Source organism: Labrus bergylta, chromosome 19 (genome assembly GCF_963930695.1).
Source record: "Labrus bergylta chromosome 19, fLabBer1.1, whole genome shotgun sequence".
NCBI classification, from domain to species: Eukaryota; Metazoa; Chordata; class Actinopteri; order Labriformes; family Labridae; genus Labrus; species Labrus bergylta.
The window spans coordinates 7066999-7091560 of record NC_089213.1 but is presented as its reverse complement, the minus strand read 5'-3'; the positions used below and the strand labels follow the sequence as shown (position 1 = coordinate 7091560).

General features: G+C 43.7%; 1 protein-coding gene across 5 annotated transcripts in view; it reads left to right on the top strand.

The window, feature by feature from the left end:
- Positions 1-16779, top strand: part of gatad2b (GATA zinc finger domain containing 2B) — a 44881-nt gene extending 28102 nt beyond the window's left edge. For 2 of the 5 annotated variants that reach the window (XM_065947951.1, XM_065947948.1), the window contains exons 3-11: positions 290-419; positions 2348-2479; positions 3898-4026; positions 8560-8721; positions 8859-9222; positions 9364-9566; positions 9669-9779; positions 9872-10136; positions 10329-16779. In XM_065947951.1, the coding sequence (XP_065804023.1) occupies positions 290-419; positions 2348-2479; positions 3898-4026; positions 8560-8721; positions 8859-9222; positions 9364-9566; positions 9669-9779; positions 9872-10136; positions 10329-10465 (1633 nt within the window). In that variant the 3' untranslated portion in view covers positions 10466-16779. The remainder of the gene's footprint in view (positions 1-289; positions 420-2347; positions 2480-3897; positions 4027-8559; positions 8722-8858; positions 9223-9363; positions 9567-9668; positions 9780-9871; positions 10137-10328) is intronic. The other 3 variants (XM_029278205.2, XM_065947950.1, XM_065947949.1) reach the window with 3 other exon arrangements.
- The last annotated feature ends 7783 nt before the right edge of the window (positions 16780-24562 follow it).

The window sequence follows — 24562 nt, the reverse complement described above, 5'->3', positions numbered from 1 at the left end:
AAATCCCCAGCAGTGGAGGGTTGGGCTGAACATTAAGAACACTGTTTACTCTGCTGCTCATTGTGGTATACTATTGCGCCTCAAATACAAAATGTACATTCTTTTACAAAAGATGACAGGGTGAAATTATTTTGGGACCAGCGTGCATCAAAGCTGCTGTCTGTAATTATATGGTTTGTAAAAAAACATAAACGAAGTAAATAAAAATCAAGTTTAGAAGTCAAGAACTATATTTCCGGAGGTCATTGAAGTTCATTGTTTTGTTTGTCTCGTTTATTTTCTGTCACAGTGAAACAGACCACGACAGACGGACTCCGTCTCCAGACGTCATCATCCTGTCAGACAACGAGGCGTCCAGTCCCAGGACGACACCTCGACCTGAGGAGCGCCTCCACCAGGCCAACCTGGACATGTTCAAGGTACTAACAGCCCTCACTGAACCACTGGAAGGTGCTCACACCTGAACCTCCACCTGGAGAACGTGTCGGAGAAACATCTGCCTCTGCAGCCCTGGATGGAGAAATATCATGAGTGTATTACTTTGACGTTTCAGCTGCAGAGTGTGCACAAAACGGCTTTCCTTAGGAGGTTTATCTGTTGCAAACCTCATGGAAATCAACTATAGGAAGGAAATTAAATAGTTAAATACAGAAGGATTTAGTGTCACTAGCAGGAGTAGTAGAGGAGAACAGAGGTCCTCAACGTTAACGGTTCTCCAGGACAGGAAGATTTTTACAGAGCAAGCAGAAAAAATGTACTTGACCGACTGCTCTGCAAAGGCGTGAGGCGTAATAAACTAGATGAGCTAAAGCTAAGCATAAACCGAAAGAAGAGGGAAACTCAGACGCAAGGACCCGTGAATCAGGGATGTGATTCTTTATCTGGAATTTCAGATTATCTGACCTGAGAAGTTTAATTATAAAGTCTTCATGAAAGTGTCTCTCACACATTGACCCGTACCTGGGCGGTCTAAGTATACTGCTTACCATTTTTGCATTTTTCTTTATCCCTGTAAGATCTCCATCTAGATCGATAAACTAGTACAGGATCTGCACTCACTCTCAACTGTTAAGAGTTCAAGTTGCTCTGCAGGTGATCAGAGAGAGCGAGGGAGGGAGGTGCGATGTCCCGTCTCTCCTTAAATGCAGTGACTCTAAATATATACCGCCTGATGCCGTTATTTTGATCGTTCTGTGCAGCTGGTTGCTTTTCTGTCCAATCTTAGTCTCAAGTCTTTATAACAGTCCTCCGCAGGAGACAGGAGAGGCTTCTAGCTGGGTTTAACGTTAACTAAAGACAATAAATCACAGCAGATAGGTCACACAGCTTGGGGTTTGATGTGCTTCTATTTAGACTGTCATGGTACAGATGTTTGGAGTGGAGGAAAAAGGACTTAAGATTCATAAAACAGCTGTAAGGTTTAAGTGTGTGGCTTCTGAGCCAAGAAAGGTGAAAGGTCATTTCACCTGTTTTTTACCACAAATGCTTCAAAACATCGAACCTTAATGTCCTGCATCAAACATGAGAATATAAAGAAACCATGTATAACACTAACTCAGATGTCAAACCGCTGTTCTTGATACCTCTTCACGAGGCGTATTTAAAAACCCTGACACACCGAGGAGATCGTCTGCCGTCGGCCCTAGTTGGACCGAAGGTGAGCGATTGTCGCCGTAGTTTTTGTGGTGTGTCTAGCTCCGTTGCTCCCCGTCGGCCCGTTTGCCTTTATTCAGCCAATTCGGCATGTTGAATCAGCAGCGTCGGAGTCTTTGCAGTTGGTGAGAGGAATCTCTCTGATTGGCTGTTGGGAGGTTTCATTTCTCTCCAGCTCTCCTCTCAGGTTCAGTAAAGCTCCTTGAGCATGTTGCTGTAGTATCCATGCTTTCACCCATTAGTGCGGTTTCTCCTTATTTGTCTCCTCAACCTCTTCTTTTCTTTTTCCACTAAAAGACCAAGAGCTGACAACGCCAGCGCCATTTTCAACTTTTTATCAGACATTATTCTCCATTAGTAGCTACCTATAGTACGAGTGGTGAGCGACAGCTGTGTGAAAATTTTCTTCTTGTATCAGAACAACCGACTACCTCCGCCTGCTGGCATGGAGAGGTGTTTCCAGAACGTACGTGGTGGTTGGCAGTCGGCTGTAGTCTTTGTGGTGTGTTCAAGTGCAACTTTTTGGGCAAGATAAAAGGCGACGTGAGGCGACGCCACAGGCGGCCTTCGTTACCACTAGTTCTTTGTCTGCTTTGAGAGTCAGGGCCTTAAGAGGCTGTTTAGATCAGAGGAGTGTGATAAGTTCCCTGAAGTTCACTAACCGTTCTCTGTCTGTGTGTTTGTGTGTGTTCAGGGGAAGACAGGCGAGGAGCGGCAGCAGATGATCAAAGCTCTGAGGGAGGAGCTGCGTCTGGAGGAGGCTCGTCTGGTTCTCCTCAAGAAGCTGCGACAGAGTCAGATGCAGAAGGAGAACGTGGTGCAGAAGGTCAGTGATGATGACGATTATGATGATTATGATGATGCTAACCCCGCTGCTAATGCTAATACCACAACACTGAAGACACTCTAAACTCTGCTGGAGAATCTGAAAAGCTTCTGGAGGCTGAAAGAGTTACAGGTCCTCAAAGCAGTCACTCCCCCTTTGATGTTTCCCATATTTTCTCATGTTAAGACTGTAAATCAAAGTTGATCTTTGGGGACTTGAGCGAGAGTCCATAACTTTATCATTTATCATAAATCATTTATTTATTTTTTTATGAAGAGAAATTGAAGAGCTTTGAGTGATTTTTTTTTTTTTTTGTCAAACATAAAAACAAAAATCAGTTGCAAACCCCGACCTGCAGGTTAATTTGAGCCTCCATCGGGTGTCTGCTTTAAATCCACGATGTGAAACTATCAGAGGGGTGTGTTTGCTTATGTAACACCCTTAATGCGTTTACTCGAGTACCATCCTCAGGTACAGTATTGAAGTGTTTCAACGTTTTACCCGGCTTGAGCGTTTCTATTTTCTGCTGTTTTATACTTTAACTCTGCAGCGTTTCAGAGGGAAATGTTCTTCATCCTCCACTGCCCCTCTGTGACAGCTGCGGCTCCGTTCAGATCATTAATACTAAATTCAAACTAATACATTAATTAGCATCGAGTTAGAGAGATTAAGACGCCAAGCAGTTGAGCTTTAGCAGTTATTTCATTAACTATTACATTATTAGCAAACTGTTTGAATGAAAGATTTCAGTTACATTTTAACCAAAAAAATCTAAATCTAAACTCTCCGATTGAAGCGCCTCTGACTGGAATATTTTCAGATTTCTTTCCTCTTAATTGACTGTAATTAGGGCTGCTCGACTCAATTTTTCCCCCTACGTACTGAGACCAGGATTCTCTCACATGATACTTATTTTCTTAACAAAAACATTTCCTGCACTCAAATTAAACCAAATGCTCTCAGGGCGCAGGTAGTGTAGTGGTTGGTGCGTGCATGTCATTCCCCACTCTCTCTCTTTCAGCAGTAAACTGGCCGCTTCTGCAGCAACCAGTCCAAATTCAACACTTACTCTGTACTGGGACTCGAACCAGAAACCTTCCGATCCCTAACCCAAGTCCCTACAGACCGAACTGCTACTGCTGCCCCATTCTCATAAAAACATGGCTTTATTCTCTCAATGTGGCGACTTTGATCTTGTAAAAATACAACTTGAATCTGGTCGTATTCCACTTTATTCTTGTAATAATATATATTTATGTTCCCCTTTATTCCCAACATTTATTCTCTTAATATAACAACTAAATAATAATTATGCTACCACTGATGTGGCCCGAGTCACCGTCGGGAAGTTACTTGTAGTATCAAAGTCATGTTTTCTCTGGTTAACTCTTGTGTTTTTTTTTTAACGTCTCCTTCAGGTCCCGGTGGTCCAGAACGCGGCGTCCTCCGTGCAGCCCCCTCCCCTCCACAGCTCTGCTGGTCTGGGGAAGCTTCCTGTGAGGCCGGGCATGCACAACCCAGAGCCCCAGAACCTCCGCAACGCACAGGTCAGTGTGTGCTTTGATTTTGAAAGCGATACGTGTTATCCACAGTTAGGCGCGTAGCTGACAGGTGGGCACGATGTAACGGTTCATCAAGAGTCTTAAATCCAGCCTCAGCTCCAGCTCTCAGTCTGTCGTTGGGTTGACTGAAAGTTACGTCACTCAGGCTTCTTCCATAATATTATAACCCGGTCTGTTACAAAGTTTAAGATTGTTTCTCACAAGAAATAGAAACTACGATGCTCTTAGAACAACGTAGCAGGTGTGTTGGTTTGGTATAACTGTGAGTCGTCTCCTTGTGCGCCCTAAGAGGGAGATAAAGAGCGGCTAAACGTAGAAATCATCAGGCTGACACTGAGCTGAATCTTGAGTGTTTGAACACAGAGTGAACTCGAGTATCTCTACATCACATAAGTTTCATACTTCAGGTACATTATCAGTCCTGTTCTGCTCTCTGCTCGGGGTTCTTGCTGCTCTCTGAGGTGTTTGAGTTAGAAAGGACATGGGCAATCAACGAGGAAGAGACGACCCCATTGCATTCTGGTAAATGTAGGAGCCAACGGGAGGTAAAGCGTTTGGGAACACTTGTCAGAAGTTCTGCAGTTTGAAATACAGCTCATCCGATCCTGTTAGTGGATGATATTAGACTGAATCCTGAGAATGTCACATTTATTTAGGATGTAGTCACAACATCTGAACTCCTGCAGCACTCAGAGAGTCTGCAGGAGTTGAAGTAGTTCAGTAAAAAGATTTTAACAGGTGGTAAAAATAACTAGATTATGAAGTTAAAGGTTGGTCATTTCCTCCAGATCCACTTTGAAATGAATAACTCATGTTCTCTGAAAAGTGAACAAAGAAAACCCATCATCTGTAGCAGTTGTAAGGCTGTAACAACTTAGACCAATGTCTGCCACGAGGTACCAATCTGATGAACCATTCAGACGCCTCCCTGTCTCCCTGCTCGCTCTCTACCTCTTGCGTGCTCTAGTCCACACTCAAAGCATGAGCTGAGGTCCGCTTCCGGAGCAACGCCGCTCGTGCATGCAAGTGAGGTCCGTGGCTTTAGAGGGAGCGCAGAGGGGAGGGGGTGTAGACGGAGCACTGAGGGAATGCTACTTACAATATACATGCTAGTTTTTGAAAATTACCAACCCTGCCTTAAATGTTGCTTAGTTAACTTCAACAAAATGTTTTGATTCGCTGTAACAAGACTAAAACACTGAAGCCAATTCTGCAAACTGTGCAGATTTGATCAGAGACAAAGTTATTTTGTCGTTCTGTCACTGTTTGGGTCAACAGTGCTCGGTTGTTGAGGCGTAACATGTTTTTGTGGATGCACAGATTAAATCCATTGACTTTAATTTGGGTTAGGTTTGTCTAGGTACACTTCCTACCTCTCTTTGCGAGTATGAACTTGAAATATTTCTGAAGTAACGATGACAAAGGTCTTAAAAAGTCAGATATTGGATGTGTTGAAACTTGCAGAAACGCTGCTGCAGGACGATTTCTTCTGGTTAATGAGCCTGCTGTGACTCCTCATTATCAAACTGTGATTTGAAATCACTGGAGGACTCCTTTAACGGGACCATCAGTCCTTCATCTTACCCGGTCTGTCTCTTGACTATTTGATTTGTATTTGACTGAACTCTGTCCTGGTCTTGGTCTTGGTCTTGACTTTGCTGGTTTTTACTACAACAGTCAAAAATCCATACAATAGACAGAAAACAGAGCTCAGAGGTGAACGTGATCAATCTGCAGCCTCCGGTCCTTAAACATCTCACCGGTCCAGCTGCAAAGATTGTTTTTTTTTTTTTTACAGCTCAGTGTGAGTGTGTGAGATCGTGAAGACGTTTTTTAAAGATGTGTGATTGTGAGGCTGCCTCTTTGTTCCTGCGTGACGTAGCTCTGCTCCTCCATTACATGTTGAGCCGCTATTAAGTATTCAGTGTGAGTGTGTGTGTGTGTGTGTGTGTGTGTGTGTGTGTGTGTGTAGCTTGTAGCTTGTAGCTTGTAGCCTATGGATGGAGATGTTCTGCCTGGTTTGTTTTCAGTCTGCTCCCTGATCAGCTGCTGCCCCCTGCTGTCCACACTGGGAACATTAACAGTTAAATCAGTGTGAACACTACACACTCTGTTTGTGTACATTTTAAACATGGAGGCTCTGTGCAGCTCCAGCACGTCAACACAAACGCCTTCTCTCTGATGGCTCAGGTACCGCTTACTCAAACAGATGCATGCTGCGTTTAGTCCTGCTCGAAAAACAGACGTCATGGAGCTTAAAAAAGAGGCAGACTTCATGGTTAGTCGTTTTGTGTCATCACCATGTTTGTTTCATCTCGTGATGATATTCACAATTCCCCCGTGATGTAACACAGTGCTAATCAACATCAACTCTTTTTAAATACTGAACAGAAGTTTGAACAGAAAATGTACTATTTAACATTTTCTTTAAGGTTTATTTTGGGGCTTTTTATGCCTTTACTTCAGAGACAGGACAGTGGATAGAGTCAGAGCTCAGAGAGAGAGAGAGAGAGAGAGCCACAGGTCGGATTCAAACCCGCTTAGAGGACAATAGCTTCTGTATATGGCCCGCAAACACTAACCACGAGGCCACTGGCGCCCCAGAGAGAGAAAGAGAGAGAATGTTCTTGACTAAACGATTATCTGAACTTACTGATATCTGTTTAGAACGTAACGCCTGGACACAAGAGGAAACCTGAGCACAGAATGAGCGCCCCCGTCAATCCCTTACGTCAATTCCAAGGACGAGCAGTCAAACCAAAAAGCGGTCCACTGTCTCTGACTTGTTTTTAACCAGACATCGAGGAAGGAGAACAAAAATAACTCATTTATATTCCCCAGAACTAATTTATGACAACGAAGTGAGAGAGAGAAAAAAAGAGAACAGGATCAGAACACTCTGACTCAAGTGTGATTAAAAAATCTAATACTGGTGTAAAAACAAACATTGCAGACATGTTGCCTGCTCTGACTCACTTTACTCTCTCTGATGGCACCACACAGTCGTTGTTTGTTGCACGATCATTTACCTGGAATCATTTGAGGCTTGTCGATTGATTTGCATACTTTCCGATGCTCTATGCTCTTTAGGAAGCCGACTCTGATTCTTGTGCAGAGTATATTCATAGATGAATTTGTTTAAAAATAAACCTAAAGGATGAGTCACCTGTTGATGAGGATAAAGATGAAGCCAGATTCATTAGAGGTGGGGGAAAAAAAATCGAGATTCATATCTTATGAGATATGAGACCCCTGCTTAGTGCTAAAACTGGCTCTTTAACTGACAAGAACGCCAAATGGAGCAGCGAGGAATTCAGCCAGTCTCACAGATGACTGGAGTAGTTCCTGAAGTATGGACTAATTCAAAAATAGACTTTGAAACATGAATCCAGAATTCGTTTTGAATCAAAAATAGATTCTAAATCGAATCGTGACCCCAAGAATCAGAATGGAATCGAATTGTCAGACACCCAAAGATTCTTAGCCCCAATATTCACATTGCAGCAGCTTCTTCTTGTTGACCAGCTGCAGTGTGACACTAAAACGAGCAACTGAAGATCTGAGGAGTTGAAGCTGAAGAAGCTTTTAAAAAGTTAAAATGGTGAGAGAGAGAAAAGGAGCACGGTAAGGATGTAACATGAGACACCAGCAGGCTCCTTTATTTGGAAACATGTGGACATCAAACTAAAGGAAACAACTCTGGGAAGTTTTCTCTTTTAAACAATGAAAATGCCAAAAAAGCTTCAAAAGACAGCGAGCAGGCTTCACTTGTTTTCTGTTGAATAATCATTGGAGCCTCGGCCATGAAGCCGCTGCCCAGTTGCACGTTGGGAGATCTCTCCGCACGCCTGCTGGAAAATGCTTCAGTCGTGTGATAATCACTTGACTTCTTTATAGCGTGTTAACATCCCAGATTCAAAGTGTGCCTGAAGAACAAAAGAAAGAAGGCTGAGTTTCTGGGAGCGGAGCGCTGTGGGCTCACAGATGACTCATGTTTGTGTTGTTGATCTGCAGAAGTCCACTCATCGCTGAGGAATGCTGTTACCAAGCAGAGTCCCCCCCCCCCCACACACACACACACACACACACACACACACACACACACACACACACATTTACTGAACTTCATAGGGATCAGTTTGTTGAAATGAACCTTTATGCCTGTCGTGAACTTTCCCACTACATTAAGAGTTATCGACTGTTTCTGATGTGACAGAAAATATAGAGTAAGCAGAGTGTAAGGGCGCGGCCATCCGTACCGTGCCGTACTCAACGATTGGCCCCCCGCTGCGCCATTCCCACGCTGGCCGGCAACGTTAAGGTGTTTATTCTCCAAAGTGTGCCTGCGAGCCGTCTCCACATCAGTCCTCAAATCTGTTATCTCGTTAGCGTTGGCTGGATTCAGTTTTTGCCTTTTAAGGTTATAAATAAAAACATGAAGTTCAGAACAGGTTGATCTCGTTTCTTTCAGACTTAAGTCACTTTAATAAAGTGTATTTTTTTTCCTTCTCCCTGCAGGGTCACACAGTCATCAGGTCAGCAGCCAACGCCAACCTGCCGCCCATGCTGATGTCCCAGCGAGTGATCGCCCCAAACCCCGCCCAGCTGCAGGGCCAGAGGATGTCCTCCAAACCCGGGATGTCCCGCTCCAGTATGGGCAACACCGTCAGCTACCAGCAGGTACAGATTCACACCTTCACTGAAGTCTGCTCTGCGATCAGTCGTTTTAATACTTAATACTTACTTAAATACTTTAAAGCATTTAAAACGCCGCCTCTCTAACCCGTGTGTGTGTGTGTGTGTGTGTCTCCGTGCAGGCCAGCCAGCAGGTGGCAGCCTCTCAGCGCTCAGGCTCCAGTGCCATGTACATGAACCTGGCCCACATGCAGGCAGCTGCAGCAGCAGGCGGGGTAGGCGGCGGACTGGGCGGAGCCTCAGCCGTCAGCCCGTCCAACATGTCGGGCTCTGCAAGCGGAGGCGTGAGCTCGATGGCCGACCAGGCGAGCAGCCAGGCAGCCGCCAAGCTGGCCCTGAGGAAGCAGCTGGAGAAGACCCTGCTGGAGATCCCTCCACCCAAACCCCCCGCCCCCCTACTCCACTTCCTGCCCTCCGCCGCCAACAGCGAGTTCATCTACATGGTGGGCCTGGAGGAGGTGGTGCAGAGCGTGCTCGACAGTCAGGGTGAGAACTTCAGAAGTGTTTACACCATTTTCAAAAACACTCAAACTGAAGGAAGTTAGACAGAAAAGTTCCCCGAGAACACGGATGAGAAACGACTTCAATCTCAATGATTATAAGAAAAACCTTTTCTCTCTCCTGCAGGTAAACTCAGAGGGACGCTGGCCCGCATGGAGCCGTTCTTCTGCGCCCAATGCAGAACCGACTTCACACCCCACTGGAAGCAGGAGAAGAGTGGGCGGATCCTCTGCGAGCAGTGCATGACGTCCAATCAGAAGAAGGCTCTGAAGGCGGAACACACCAACCGGCTGAAGAACGCCTTCGTCAAGGCTCTGCAGCAGGAGCAGGTCAGCGGCTCTGTCACATTAAGACGATCAGTGTTAAGAGGTTGTTACACGTTTACAGATCTGTGTTAATTGACATTTCTATGTCTGTGTGTAAACTTTCAGGAGATCGAGCAGAGGCTGCAGCAGCAGGCGGCCCTCTCCCCGAGCTCGGCCGCCACCGGCCCCAACGCCTCCAAGACTGATTCCATGATCCGACATCATGCCCTCCGCCAGGTACAGCCACCTCCAATGAGACATTTAACAAACAGAGATGTTCTGAGTATTCTCTGTTTACTTGAAATTCATCACCTGTGTCATTTGCTCAGTTTCTACCAGAAACGGTGCTACCGTTCCTTTTGTCTCGTCCCCAGGCCCCGCAGCCTCAGGCGTCCATGCAGCGAGGTCTGTCTAACTCTGCGCGGGGCGTCCTGTCTAACTTCGCCCAGGCCTCCCAGCTGTCGGTGGCCAGCAGCCTGATGGGGATGACCAGCGCTAAGCACTGCGGCAGCGGAGGAAGCGGCAGCAGCAACAGAATGCAGCACGACAGCCGCCGCCAGATCTACAACATCCCAGGTAACCAACAAACGGGATGTGAGTAACAGTGGTATTTACGTTCATCTTGAATACACACGTTTAAACGCAGTAAAGCCTTCTCTGATAACTTGCAGCCATTTACAAACCAGAAGTATCAAGACCACCATCTTGGTTCAGAAACAGAAACCTTTACAGGAAGTAGATTAGGACTGACCTTCAGTGTTTCTGTTTCTCTCTCTCTCCCCTCAGGGTTAAATATTGCCTACCTTAACCCGGCGGCGGTCGGCGCCCATAAGGGCTCCAGCTTAGCGGACCGGCAGAGAGAGTACCTGTTGGACATGATCCCGCCACGATCCATATCGCAGTCCATCACCGGACAGAAATGAGCCCCGCCCACCTGCCCCTCCTGAAGCCCCACCCCCTGTTCTCTCCTCCTACCCCCAAACTGAAGCACTCCCAGATCAAACACCCCCCCGCCCCCTCCCCCCTCCCCCCCACCCCCCATCGCATGCAGTGCCTGTCCGTGTGCCTACCTGAACCAACCCACGAGACCCACCAAGTCGGACAAAGACACTAAACTGTCAGTGCATCTCAAACGTTCTTATTCTAGTAAAAATCTTCTTCGTCAGCGTTGTTTAACGATTATAATTCCCATTATTATCGCTGTTGGTAGCACTATTATTATTATTATTATTATTATTATTATTATTATTATTCTACCTGAACGTACCATTTCTGCTTCAGTTGTTTTTGAATTTTTCTTTTTTTTTCTTTTTGTGTTTGGTCCTTTTTTTTTTTTTTTTTCTTTTTTTTCTGCCGTCTCTTGGTGGAGCGACGAGGATCATCGTACAGCCTCTAGGCCTCGGTCACTTAGGATTTATTTCTCCTGATTATAAGGCTCACACGTGACTATTGCTAGTAACAGAAGATCAACAGGGTGCATTCTGGTTGCTATGCAACATAAAGTTTGAAGCTTTGTAAAAAGTGTTAGCTCGCTAACTTGAAGAGACAAAGTGGAAGATGTTGACGACAGAAACGGACCGGGTAGTTACGGCTCTGCTAGCTCTTGAAAAGAGGACGGAGAGTCGTTCACTTGTTTCATCTCGTGGTGGAAAGGGTCGAAAAAGTTCACGATCCAGAGGAGACCCCGCCTACATCAGAGCGACCAACTAGAGAACGACTGACAGACGGTGCAGAAGAATCCTGTTTGATCATCCGGCATCATCTTCATCGGTTTCTTCATTTCAGCCTCTCTCCTGCTAGCAGCTGTTAGCGGGTGTTAGCGATGGATGTACGCGGGACAATCTTTGATAATCAGGACAGAAACGTCCCCGACTGCTCGCTCAGACTCCGGCTCAGGGGAGCCGACGGGCCGGAGGACGATCCAGTATTCACAGAGGAAGAAATGAGTGAATTCTCCCTCCATCTCATCTCACCTCCTTCCCCCAAACTCCCCCCCTCCCTCCCTCCCTCCCTCCCTTTGGTTCTACAGTATGCACAGACTGAACCCTTTTGGCTCCTCTCGGCATCACGCGTTCTTTGAGAAAGTGGGAAGAACTTCAATCTGAAGGCGGAGACACATTTTGTGCGTCCGAACCACAGATTATGTACCTAAAAAACCTGGAGAATCCGGGTTTCCTTTTCTTGTTATATTTTAGATTGTTTTCTGATTGTCCCCCTCCTATTTCCTCCTCCCGACTTTCTTTCTTTTAATTTTCGGTTTGTTCATTTCTTTGTGTTTTTTTGCGGCGTCTCCAGATGAATTTGGGGGGGGGCGTACCTAAGAGGTATCAGCCCCCGGAGACGATAATAATCAACATAGCTAAAAACAGACACTATTGAAATATCTGTATGGATTATGTATAGGTACCTAGCTTCAGAGGGAAAAAAAGGATGTGGAGTATATCTTTTATGAGAGAGACACGGATCAATCATTGTGTGCACGCTCTGCACACGCGTCGCCTCACTCCAGAGGAGCACTTTGCATATTTCCAATTGGAAAACTTTTTTTTTTTTTTTTTTTTTTTTTTTTTTTTTAAGATCAAAAGAATGTTACAGTAGAGAGCGGTCTGGGTCTGAATGCTGGAGATGTCCTGAATGTTGTGGATGATGAAAGATGACATTCTGATTTCCTCTGCCGGTGTTGGTCTCTGTTAACGTTGGACCTCAGTCTCAGTTTGGACTCATGTGGATCTGGTCTGATCAGATGTTCGGTCAGTGTTCAATCCCTGAAAAATCAGTCGGTGTAAGACAAATTCTTCCCCTTCTCAATGCAGGAGTCAGAGGTTTGAGGCCAAACAAATCCATCATGAGATCTGAGATTACTGAAATAGTGTTTCCACTGCAGGCGCTTTCTTTAGGGACTAGGAACCTTTAGAGGGATCACTGTCCAAACTTAGTGCCAGGGACATTTTTAAATTCTCGTAGGTCAGGTAAACACGGTATCATAGTACAAATGTTGTGGTGGAAAGTCATCACACACCTTAAGAGTTACGAATTATGTGCTCACACCCAATGGTCCTATCATAACACGGAACGATCCAATCGTGCTCACTCTGTTAAATCAGGACGGAGCATTGACAAAGTGTCAATAAAGTTTCCTTTGAGAACTCCCACAGACAGAAGCTGAAGTCAGAAACAAAGGAAGTTGAAGTTGCTCGTTTGTATCTCAAAGGAGAGCCATGTACACTTGGCATGCTTGCTGTTGCCACAGCTCGACAGACCCGGCCTCCTAATTTCTCGGCATGTCACCATGGCGCTTTCAGACGCTGTTTCGCCATTTTCAAGCGCAATCAGGGTGTGATTGTGTGCAGTTGTACGACCAGACTTTCTGACATGCCAGAAATGCTCTCTCCGGTGCTCTCTCCCTTCTTTAAACAGCACTTGAAACAACATGTGATAGGGGCTGAAATTCATCCCTGTGACTCTAAAATCACGTCATAAACGCCCTCAAATAGTGCAGTGTAAGTCCGTCCTAAAAGTCCCTGCTCGGGGGGGAAATACTTTAGCAGAGGGGCCTTAAACACTGAGCTTTACTGATTAGTTAAAAATCACCAAACACAGTCTTTGAATGCAGTGGAAACATGGAGAATGACAACCGTGAGCAAGCATTAGCCCAAAAGTGTTTTTTTTTTCTGTAATTCTAACAACAAAAAAGGCCTGACTGTGGTGAGACATTCAGGCAAAGGTTCATTTTTGACATGAGACCAACACTGTTGCGGAGCACTACAGGTCAGTGTTTGTTTGTTTTACCTTCATCCTCAGTCTCTGTTCAGGTTGCTGGTTACTTCTCGTTACAGTTCAGTCACTCACACACTTTGAATCGTCTTTAAAGTTGACCTGTTCTTCTGATCCCTGTTTAAAAACTCACAGACAGTGTAATAAAGCTGGACTCTCAAACTAAACGTGGGCAAAGATTCACATCATGAGGTAAACGTGTGTTGGAGTAATCCCAGGTTGAGTCTGCAGAGGGCGCTAAACTGCTGGTTCTGCAAATCACACGATAGTTCCCTGATATGAAACCAAGAATTTCACCAGATGACTTCAAGCCTCTACATAAGCCATTGAAACCTCTCACATAGGCTCATTTAAATTATTTTCTGAAATTGAAAATAAGGCACTTCTTATGGACGACTGTTGATTAGCCGCTCAGCTAACGAGCTTAGCTAGTTAACAAAGCAGCACTTCTGTATTCACCGCACTTGTTTTCATTGCTCAGTGTTGGTTGTCATGGAGACCGTCTGTCTGCAGCTCTGAAACTCGATTCTGTCGTTTTTCTGAATCTAAACTGAATCTGTGTGAGAGGCAAACATTAGTTCTTTGTTTGAAGCTGAGCTAATGCTGTTAGCTTCTTAAAGCTACACATGTTTTTGGACGAGGCTCCATTGGATAGAAGATGGATCTAAGTTCTCTGTCTTGAAAAAAAAATGAAAGACAAACCTGATCTATCTCCGTGTTATCTCATTGATCCTGATCATGGACCGTGTATAAGAGGACAACATTGCTGACTCTTGTCGGATCACAGCCTCGGGTTTGGCATTTTGTTTTTACTGAGCCAGAAGTGAACATCATTGAATGAGAGGCTGGAGCTGGTGAGATTTTCAGGGTGTCTTTTTGTTCAACTAAACGCTGAAGGCTTTTCTTAAGACACCATGGTAACAACTTGTCGATCACAATAAGCCCCGCCGTAAATCCTGCCCTACTTTCTGTTTTTTCAGACTGTAATTTGGACCATAATTTACAAAAGATGAGCATCACACTGTATCAAAGACAGCTTGGAACTAAAGATTGAGAGCATAAACTTGTTGGAAAAATGTTTTCCTGAGGGGATAAATCACCTGAGAAGACGTAGAGCCATGTTCTCAGTGGAGTCGCCCCCTGCTGGACACACTAAAAACTGCAGGTTCCTGGCACTTCTGCACGGCTCCACTTTAGAAATGTTCCCGTCTTATACACGGCCTCTGGTCCTAAGTTTGTTTCATTCAGGAGTGTCTGATTCTGAAGTCCAAACTACAACCTGATGTCATTTCCTGTCCTCATCATGCTACACTCTGTGTGCACACGTGTTTGTGTCTGTCACATGAGCGTGTTCTGCTTCAACACAATCACTCTGCAGATAGAAACCCAGACCTGCCGTCACCGTCTTGAGAATGAACCGATAACTTGAAACTACCTAGGATGAAATCACAGATGGTAAAAACATTTTTCTAATCTTGTAAAAAAAATCCGTTTTCCCTCTTTTTGAAACGGTTTGAATCGGATGTATGAATATATTTTCATGTTTTTAACGTCTGAGCGAAACATTTTTCTGCCGGTCACGATTTGTTTTCAGCAGTTTTTCCTCATGCATCTTCGTTGCAGCCAAGCTGAAAGTGAAAATGAAGAACTCCTGTCTCTCTGATCCTTCGCAGATGCATCCACACACCTTCGTATTCGGACTGCAGAGTCTTCTCAAATTTTAATTTTTTTTTAGATTTCAAAAGTCATTCTTTTCTCCTCGATTGAGTTCTTGTTTTCTTTCTATCGCAGTTTAAAAAAAAAATAAACAAATGTATTGATTATGAAATAAATGACACGATATTTGCTAGGTTTGAAGTAATAATGACTTATTGTACATAAGCATTTTTTTTCCTCCCTTGTACTGAAAAAAGAAATTAAATGGTTGTATATTGTGTAGAAAAGCAAACAAAAAGCCATGAATATTGTGAAGCTTGTCATTTCGTTTTGTGATCACTGTGTATTATTGTGTAACAAATGTGCAAAATGTTTGGGATTCTCTTTTTTTCTTTCTCTCTCTCTCTCTCTCTCTCTCTCTCTCTCTCCCTCCTCTGCTTCTCCAACGCTCCCTGGATTAGTCGCCTCGCTGCAGGACGAGTTTGAAAGTTTGCAGGAACGTTTTTCACTGATTCAGAGAAAGTGAGTCTGCAGCCTGTTAAACATCGGATCGTTTCCTTTGTTGTCTCTCTGATGCTTGACATCCGAGAGTCGTTTACTCAACTCGCTCTGGATTTAAGCACTTTGAATGTGGCGCTGTGAGGATCCGCTTTTACCCGTCTGACCCGGGTCAAATCCCGGCGATCTCTGTCCCCGCAGATTCAGCCAGTCGTTGAACTTTAAACATTTCAGACTCCAAATGTTGGGAAGAGGATACGAGCCAGATGTGAAAAGTGCTCTGAGTTTTTGATTGAAACTCGCCGACGGCGCTGCTCTGTTGCGACCCGGCTGCCTCGTGCTTTATGGCTGCAGCCCAAGACAAACCTCCCTCTTAGTAGGACAAAAAAGTTCATCTTGTTCTTCATCAGACTCAAACTTCAGACGATGTCCCCAAAAGCAAATCTACAAATCCTGACTTCAAACTCAGAATCCCGACTTTGATTCTCTGGATTCAGACTTTAACGTCTGGATGTTCGACATTGAACTCAGAAAGCGTCTTAAACATGTCACACGTTGCGTCGATCCTCCTCCATAAAAATGATTTTGATTGGCTACATGTTGAATTACATGAACAGTGTTGGTATCAGAGTTTTTGACGCTCTAAGCCCGGTATTCTGCGGGCAGCGCTCGAAGCCTGTCGTGTCTGAGAAATGTCAAACAGGGTTCAATTGGAAGTCATTTAAAAGTTTTTGATGAGCCATAATTGAAGTGAAATGTTCAAATCACAAAAAGCTCTTGAACAACTTCACTTTTGAATTGGTGTCTAAAGAGTTAAAAGTTTTTTGTTGAGGTGCAGCGGCCATGTTTGAACTCTCGCTCGGACGTAATGAACCGACTCTGAATCAGTGACGACTTCCTGCAGACGTCGCTCCTCTCTTTGGCTTTCTCTATCAGTTGTCGCTCAAACAGGGACACACTTAACAACATCAGTTTTTATAATCTGACCCGTAGAAGCGTTTCTTCTTCTTTCTTTTTTTGCATAATGTAGACAAAAGTTAAACGACCTTCTGGGGAGGCAGAAACAGACAATTTGAATCGAATGCAGAAGAATTGAAGTCCATTTTGTTTTGCTGACATCAATCCTGACCTTTTGCACATACTTGATATTTAACGGTCTTCAAAAAAAAGTCAAAAGAAAATAATGCTGTTTGAATACTGCCAGTTGATTGACAATTATGCATTGATTGAAAAAATAAGCTAATTTTGGAGGAAATAACTTTGTAATATTTATCTCTTGCAAGCTATGTTTAATAAAGGTTGAAACAATTTGCTTCCACGTGTGAATTTATTCAATTCTGCATTCTCTGAGGAACTTTGTCGTATATCAGAGGCCAAGACATACCCGAGACCAGAGTGCTCTGATACCAAGACATACCCGAGACCAGAGTGCTCTGATACCAAGACATACTTGAGACCAGAGTGCTCTGATACCAAGACATACTTGAGACCAGAGTGCTCAGAGACCCAGACATACTTGAGACCAGAGTGCTCAGAGACCCAGACATACTTGAGACCAGAGTGCTCCGATACCAAGACATACCTGAGACCAGAGTGCTGAGAGACCCAGACATACCTGAGACCAGAGTACTCAGAGACCCAGATATACTTGAGACCAGAGTACTCAGAGACCCAGATATACTTGAGACCAGAGTACTCAGAGACCCAAATATACTTGAGACCAGAGTACTCAGAGACCCAGATATACTTGAGACCAGAGTACTCAGAGACCAAGACAAGACCGTGACATTTAGGGATCGAGACCAAGATCAAGACAAAGGCAGGGGGAGATAAATGAACCTTCCTTGATCCGCCCAGTTGAGACTGAAGTAAAGACAGAGTAAATTGATTTTGATACCAAGACTAGACCGAGACCTTCAAAAAGTGGTCTATTTCACCTATTTTCAGTACTACAAAGCCATATTTAATTCCATGTGAACCCCTCGAGTGGCCATTCCAGAGTCTGGTTGGGCCCTCCCTCCCAAAGACGGTTAATTCCTCTTCATTGTTCTTTGTTGACTTTCACAGCAATAATGCTGCAACGCTTAGCAGGGCAACGAGAGTGAGTGTTGTCAGATGAACCCCTCTGAACCCTTCAAGAGTTCACTTGTGATATTAAAAGAAAGGTTAAAAAGGGGAACTGTGACACTTGACCTTTGACCTTGACATTCACAAAGTCATATGTGTTCAGTAAAGAAGTTCAAAAAAAAATTTCAAAGCTGAGTTTTAACGTTCAAACTTGGTGTCAAATTAAATAACACATCTTAGAATAGAATAGAAGTTTATTTATAAAGCACATTTCATTACAGTTCAGCTCAATGTGCTTTACACTGAAGAGGAACAGGAATCAGGTCAGCAGGGAGTTTGTTCCAGAGAGAAGGACCACCGTAACTAAAGGCCCCCTCTCCAGACTTTGATTTGATTCTTGGAATGACTAACAGACCTTCATCTGATGACCTGAGAGCCCTGGTAGGGTTGTAGTGTGTGAGCAGGTCAGAAATATACTTGGGTGCAGAACCATTGAGTCCTTAAATGGACTAATAAAAGGATTTTGGAGGTGAATCTGTGTTGTAAGGGGAGCCAATGGAGTGTTTTTAGGACCGGGGTGATATGATAAAATTTTCTTGTGTGTGTCAGTACTCTGGCTGCTGAATTTTGAATAAGTTGGAGTTGTCTGATAGATTGTTTGGGTAACCCGGCATACAGGGCATTACAGTAATCTAACCTGGTGGAGATTTATGCATGGACAAATTTTTCTGCGTCTGTTTGGGATATGAAGGATCAGAGTTTTGATATGTTCTTTAAATGGTAAAATTCTGTTATTGTAATGTTGGCAATATGATTTTCAAAGCTAAGGTCGGGGTCTATTTTAATTCCAAGATTTCTGGCCTGCTCACTGTATTAAATGGAATTTGATGTGCGGTGTGTATGGATGTGTTGTCTTTGAGTTTTTAGACCAAAAATGAATAATTCAGTCTTTTCTGTGTTGAGTTTTAAAACGTTTCTGAACATCCAGGAGTTTATATCTTTTATACAGTCTGTAAGTTTATCAATAGGGCTCAGATCATCATATGAAAGTGAATTGTATACCTGTGTGTCATCAGCATATGAATAGTATGATAGGTTGTGTTTCTTCGTGATTGAACTAAAAGGGAGCATGTATAGCTTAAAAAGCAATGGCCCAAGGACTGATCCTTGTGGAACCCCAGCAAGGACCTTTCTTTCTTTAGATTTAAAATTTCCTAGAGAGATGTGAAGTTTCCTGTCTTTTAAAAAGGATGCGAACCAGTTGAGAACAGGGTCTGATAGGCCAACTAAATAGTGAAGTCTTTGAATCAATATGTCATGATCAACAGTATCAAATGCAGCAGAAAGATCAAGTAACACTAAAATTGTAGCTTTTTGACAGTCACTATTTATCCTGATATCATTAACAAGGGCATTTTCGGTGCTGTGATTTGCCCTAAAGCCAGATTGGTATGTATCGTATATGTTGTGAGTTGAAAGGTATTTGTCCAGTTGATCGCAAAAACAACTTTTTCCAGTATTTTGCTAATGAAAGGAAGATTTGAGATTGGTCTGTAGTTATTGATTACTGATGAGTCTAGGTTGTTTTTCTTAAGCAGGGGTGTGATGACAGCTTTCTTAAGAGAAGAAGGGAAAATGCCGGTCTGTGAAGAGGTGTTTGCAATTTTAACAATGTTCTCTATAAGGCAATGAGAAACAGTTTTAAAGAGTTTGGTGGGGATAGGATCTAAAGAACATGTGCTAGGTTTCAAGTGCTGAATTATTTCCTCCAGATTTGTTGAGGTAATCAGGGGAAATGTAGACATTGAGTTTTTGGCAGTAGGGTTGTACAAAGGTGGTGGAGGATCAGATGAGTTTTTGAGGGAAATAAATATATCATGTCTAAGGTTGAACACTTTTTCTTGAAAGAAAGCAGCAAATTTGGTCTGAGAGAGAAGCTCAGAAGGGATACATTTTGAATGGTTAATCAATTTGTCAACTGAGGAGAATAAATTGGATGGATTATTTTGATTACTGTTAATCAAATGAGAATTTATTTTTATAGATCTCACTCGCTCGGCTCTCCGACAGATTCTCTTTGCCATCTTTATTTTTTCACTTTTCCTCCATGGTGCTTTTGGTGGTCCATGTAATTTGACAGTTTTTTCAGGGGCGATATTATTAATGATTTGAGACAACGTATAGGAAAAATGATCCATCATGGCATCACATCTTCAGGGAGTGTGGTTTCTACACTGACCACCAGGTGGCAGCATTGTGCATGAATACATTTATTTCAGCATGTGTTTCAGCTCTTTGAGTAAGTGTAGGGAACATTAAACCAGCAGTGTAATTAGGATTCAATTAACTCATGAAGATTTGCATCAGGGCAACAAAAAAAAGTGCATTTACGTTTGACCAAGGAGAAGAGTTAAAGGCCCTCCTTGACCTTGCAGTGACCTCGTTGTGAAGACATCGCTTCATGTTGGGTAATCACAGGACTAAAGTTGAACCTGCTCATTCTCTTTGCATCAACCCATATTATCTATAACGTGTTCTTGTACTTGTCAGATGCTGATGTTTTGAGTACAGAGTGAACATAAACACCGCCATGCTTTGTGTATATACACGCCCCTATATGGACGTGTAGGGTGAACGAGTGTGTGTTTCAGGGCTTTGACATAAGCAGATTTTAAGATGACAGGCGAGCGCATTATGTCTTGTGATTTTATTTTAATCTTGTTGATTCATGTTGTCAGGGCTGTACTGTGGTGCAGTGGTTAGTGCTGTCAAAGAGAGCAGGTTTCTGGTTCGATTCCCCGTCTGACAGGAGCCTCTCTGTGTGGAGTTTTCATGTTCTCCCCGTGCATGTGTGGGTTCCCTCCGGGTACTCTGGCTTCCTCCCACAGTCCATAGACATGCTCGTTAGGTTAATGTGTGAATGTGAGTGTGGCTGGTTGTCTGTCTCTACATGTCAGCCCTTTGATTGACTGGCGACCAGTCCAGGGTGTACCCCTCCTCTTGCCCAATGGCAACTGGGATCGACTCCAGAACAGGAAAAAGCGGTAAAGACAATGGAATTTTGTTGTTGCTTTAAGTCTTAAAGAGAATGACACACAGAGGCAGCTGTCACCTGCATCATTTTTTTTTATCTTCAAATATCTCACATATTAATTTCATTCATCGAACAATAAACAAATTATTTTAATGTTGTTGTTGCTGTTCAGTCTGATTGTTGGTTGTGTCCTTTGTCTGATGTGATCTTTGTTTTTTTATGAGCTGGTATGAACCAGTTTGAACTGGGTCAGGTCTGTTTGAATGTTACTTTGAATCTGTTCCTGTATGATACAATGAAACAAAACAATTAATTGCAGACAGAAAATCTCAAATCTTGAGTAAAAAGGAGCAGAAATGAGAAGAATCTGTCAGGAAGGGGTGGGGGGGATTGGGACCCAGGGTTGTCTCAAAGTTAGATTGGAAGGAGGGGGAAACAACGTAACTGTATAGAGCCACAACAAGCTTCCTAAACTAAATAATGCACTAAAGATGATGAACTAAACCACTACTGCCAAGTACAGAATCTAGAGTCTTTTCTGGGATGGATGGATGAAGTTCACAGCTTCTTTTTATCTTCACAGATCTGTTCACACTCGTCCTGCTCATGGAGATGTGGGTTAGAGTTTATCTGATAGTGACACATATCTGAGACCGACAAACCACCCTCATCCTCGGCCAGTTTCACTGGTTCATCAAACCTGCCGAAAACCAACAACGGGCTGACCGGCAGCATTTTTTTTTTTCCTTTGCCTCAATAACCCACAAAGACCTACAAAACACATCACAGCTGTTAGCATCTGGACCACAGAGAGCTGAAAGCAGCACTGAGGTCTAACTATCTTAGTCGCTGCACACAGTCACAGATTCAGAGGAATCAGCTGTCTGTAAAAACACTCAAAAGGTGTCAGATGGTGCTTTCATATTTGCACAAAACTTCCTGAAAAGACCTCAAATTTTCAGGGTGAGCTTCATGTGTGAACGCAGTTTTCCCTGACTTTACCGGGACTTTTTCCCGCCAGCCTGCTAGTGCAGATGTGAGAATGCAGCAGGAAGTATTCAGGGAAATTCATGTGTGTATGTGTGAACGCAAACAGCCAGATTCTTTCACTCGAATTTCACCCAGAGTTTCTCCTTCCAGACCCCTTCCAGACTTTTTCTGCAGCAACTCCAAACGGGCTGATGTGAGAGTTCACCTCGAGCCAATGAGAGGGGGAGTGTTGTGACTGCTGCACGGTGCATAGAGCGTATGAACTTGATCGCTACGATCTCTGTGTAATTAACCTGCTGCATTCTGTTTTCTGTTCTCCAGTATGTTGGTCTCCACTCTTTAGTTGATAGTGTGATTCTGTTGAACTACACATAGCATTGATATAAAGGCAAATATCCTCATTATTGCATCGTAGAGCAGACTCTGTTGCTTGGACCGCTACTTCTGCGTTGTTTTTTAGGTTACGTCTTACCTAAGGAGACCCCCCCCCGTCTTACAGGGATAGTCTCCTGTGAGGAACATGTGTGAACAGCCAGGTCCTCCTGAAATTATCTAGATATTTTCAGGAGTGTTTATGTGAAATCGGCTAATGTCAAGTTTTTAAAGCACCAAGTTAGTTTGAGCTGCATGCTCTAATTCTCACTGTTGAACTCTTCGTGAACATCCTGTCAGAGCTTAACACATCATTATATTTATCATTTTGAAAACCTAAATCAATTTCTCTGGCTGAAAATTGTCAAGTTCAGTTGGAGTATATTAAATGTGGTAGTTAGACGTGTAACTCACATTGAAAAATGTTTGAAACTTTTTCACAAATGTGAACACGACATGTGACTGGCATTTCCAACACTTGAGCAGTGTTTGATATGACGTCACAACCCTAACAGATTCATCAATCGATCTTTATTCTGCAGAAACATTTCTTTGAGTTGGAGTTTTTGCGGGTTCAGTGTGGATTCATGTAACGATGACTCCATGTCTAAGAGAAGTTGACACAACAGAGAAACTTGTTATTTTGCTTTTGCATCTTCTAAGAAAACCATCTCACCATGATAGCTGATCTGATTATGTGAATGAAATCACTTTGGATAAATAATCATCTGAACACAGTGAAGTCAGTTAGCCTCTCTGCAGAGGGGGGGGGGGTTATGTGACCGCTGTGTCAGATTCACTTCCTGTAACCAGGCCTTGACTCAACCCGAAGAGACGCTCGGGTCGGACAAAATTTCCAACTTGACTTGTGTCATTTCATAACCCTGCATACTGAGAAATTAACTTTTCAAACTCTAGAAAGTGCAGCTGCTCAAAACAGTTTCACAGGTTGGAATTTGAGTGACATTTCCAGGTATCCAGGAGTGTTAAACACTTTGTTGTGATTGCTCCATAATGCACGTCTTTCCTCCTGTTACGGCGTTCAATGTTCCCCTTCTGTGTTTTCAGTCAAACATGTTGATACAGTTTCTGCAGAAACATAAAGCTGCAGCGCCGTCTTTCTTTCTGCCTGCAGGACGAAAACAGATTACACAACACAAAGGTCGTCATGTGAGCAGCAAACAGGACGTCTCAGGTGTGTGACTGCGGTGCAAAGTGGGCGGGGCCTGCTCTCGGTGGAACACTGTTGAATGTGTTTACCTGCAGCAGTGACCCACAGCGGCTGGAAGACGTGCAACCCTCAGAAATCAAAGAGTCTGACGCTGCAGATGACGTCAGCCTGCAGGTCACTCGTCTGTGCAAAAAAATTCAGACTCAAACAGGAGATAAAATTAGTCTGTGTGTGTGTGTGTGTGTGTGTGCGTGTGTGTGTGTTATATAACTGTGTGTGATATTCCAAGAACCACAACTTCCCTTAAACGACTTCTGCAGCCCGAGCAGCAGCTGTCGCCGTTGACCTTTTGTGCAAATCACAGGAAGAGAAAGTATTCACGAGATTTAATGAAGTAAAAAAATTAACATTTATCTCATCTTTCCCCTGCAAAAAGAGCAGGGGAAAGATGTTACTCTTTGCTATGTTCAAGAGTCAACGTTAATCCATCATGAGCACATAACTTTTAGCAAAGTTACAGTGGAGAGAAAAAACTTCCTTTGAGAGGCAGGAAACCTCGAGCAGAACCAGACTCAAGATGAACAGCCATCTGCTGAGTCTGTGTCGGGGGTTGGAAAGTGGAAGAGAGGGAGACAAGAGAGCAACAACAACAATGAAGAAGACAGATTTATAGCTGTTATGTCAGTAATGATGGTAAAAGTATGTGAAGCACTCACAGGAACAGCTAAGTGTGATGCTAGACTCATGGACTGGTTGTGTTAGTTGGAGAGGTTGAGGTTCTTTGCAGGAGAATACATCGGGGACGAGAGGTTTTCTGCAGACACATCTTCATGAATGTACCTTCACATTTAAAGGAAGGATTTAAATATATCTGAAATCAAGTCTATCCTGTGTAAATGTCTGAGTCATGACTGTCTACAATGAGTGAGAAGCTCGAGTCCCGCTGGCTGTGTTGTTGTGAGAGCCGTGTTTACATGGACGGGACGGCCGGCTCTTCCCCTTGTGTATAAAAGCTGTTTTAGTCAAGAACTAGAGAGAAGAAGAAGAACATATTCACTGATTATTTGGATGTCACATAAGCATTTTTATCTCAGGGTCATTCCTCGTAAATTCACACGCAAGGTGAAGCTACGAGCTAACTCAATTGTGCTAACATTAGCCTGATTACACAACAATGCAGGACACAGGCGGTTGCAGCTCAAGCCGAGGACAATTTCGTCTGATCCTTGTGCCAAACTTCTTAGTGTGAATGCGAGTGGAGGGGGGTTGGAGGTGTTTAGCTGGAGGAGAGCGGAGGCTTCAGTAGGGAGGAGGTGTGGCCAAACAGCAGTTTGTTTTGGTTTCATGCTGGCGCTCAAGAGCTACATCGACTGGATCAAAAAGTTGCACATTCTCCCTTTAAATTAAAGGCTTCAAAGTCACTCCAAGCTTAGGTCTGCAGCCATGCAAGCAGACTGT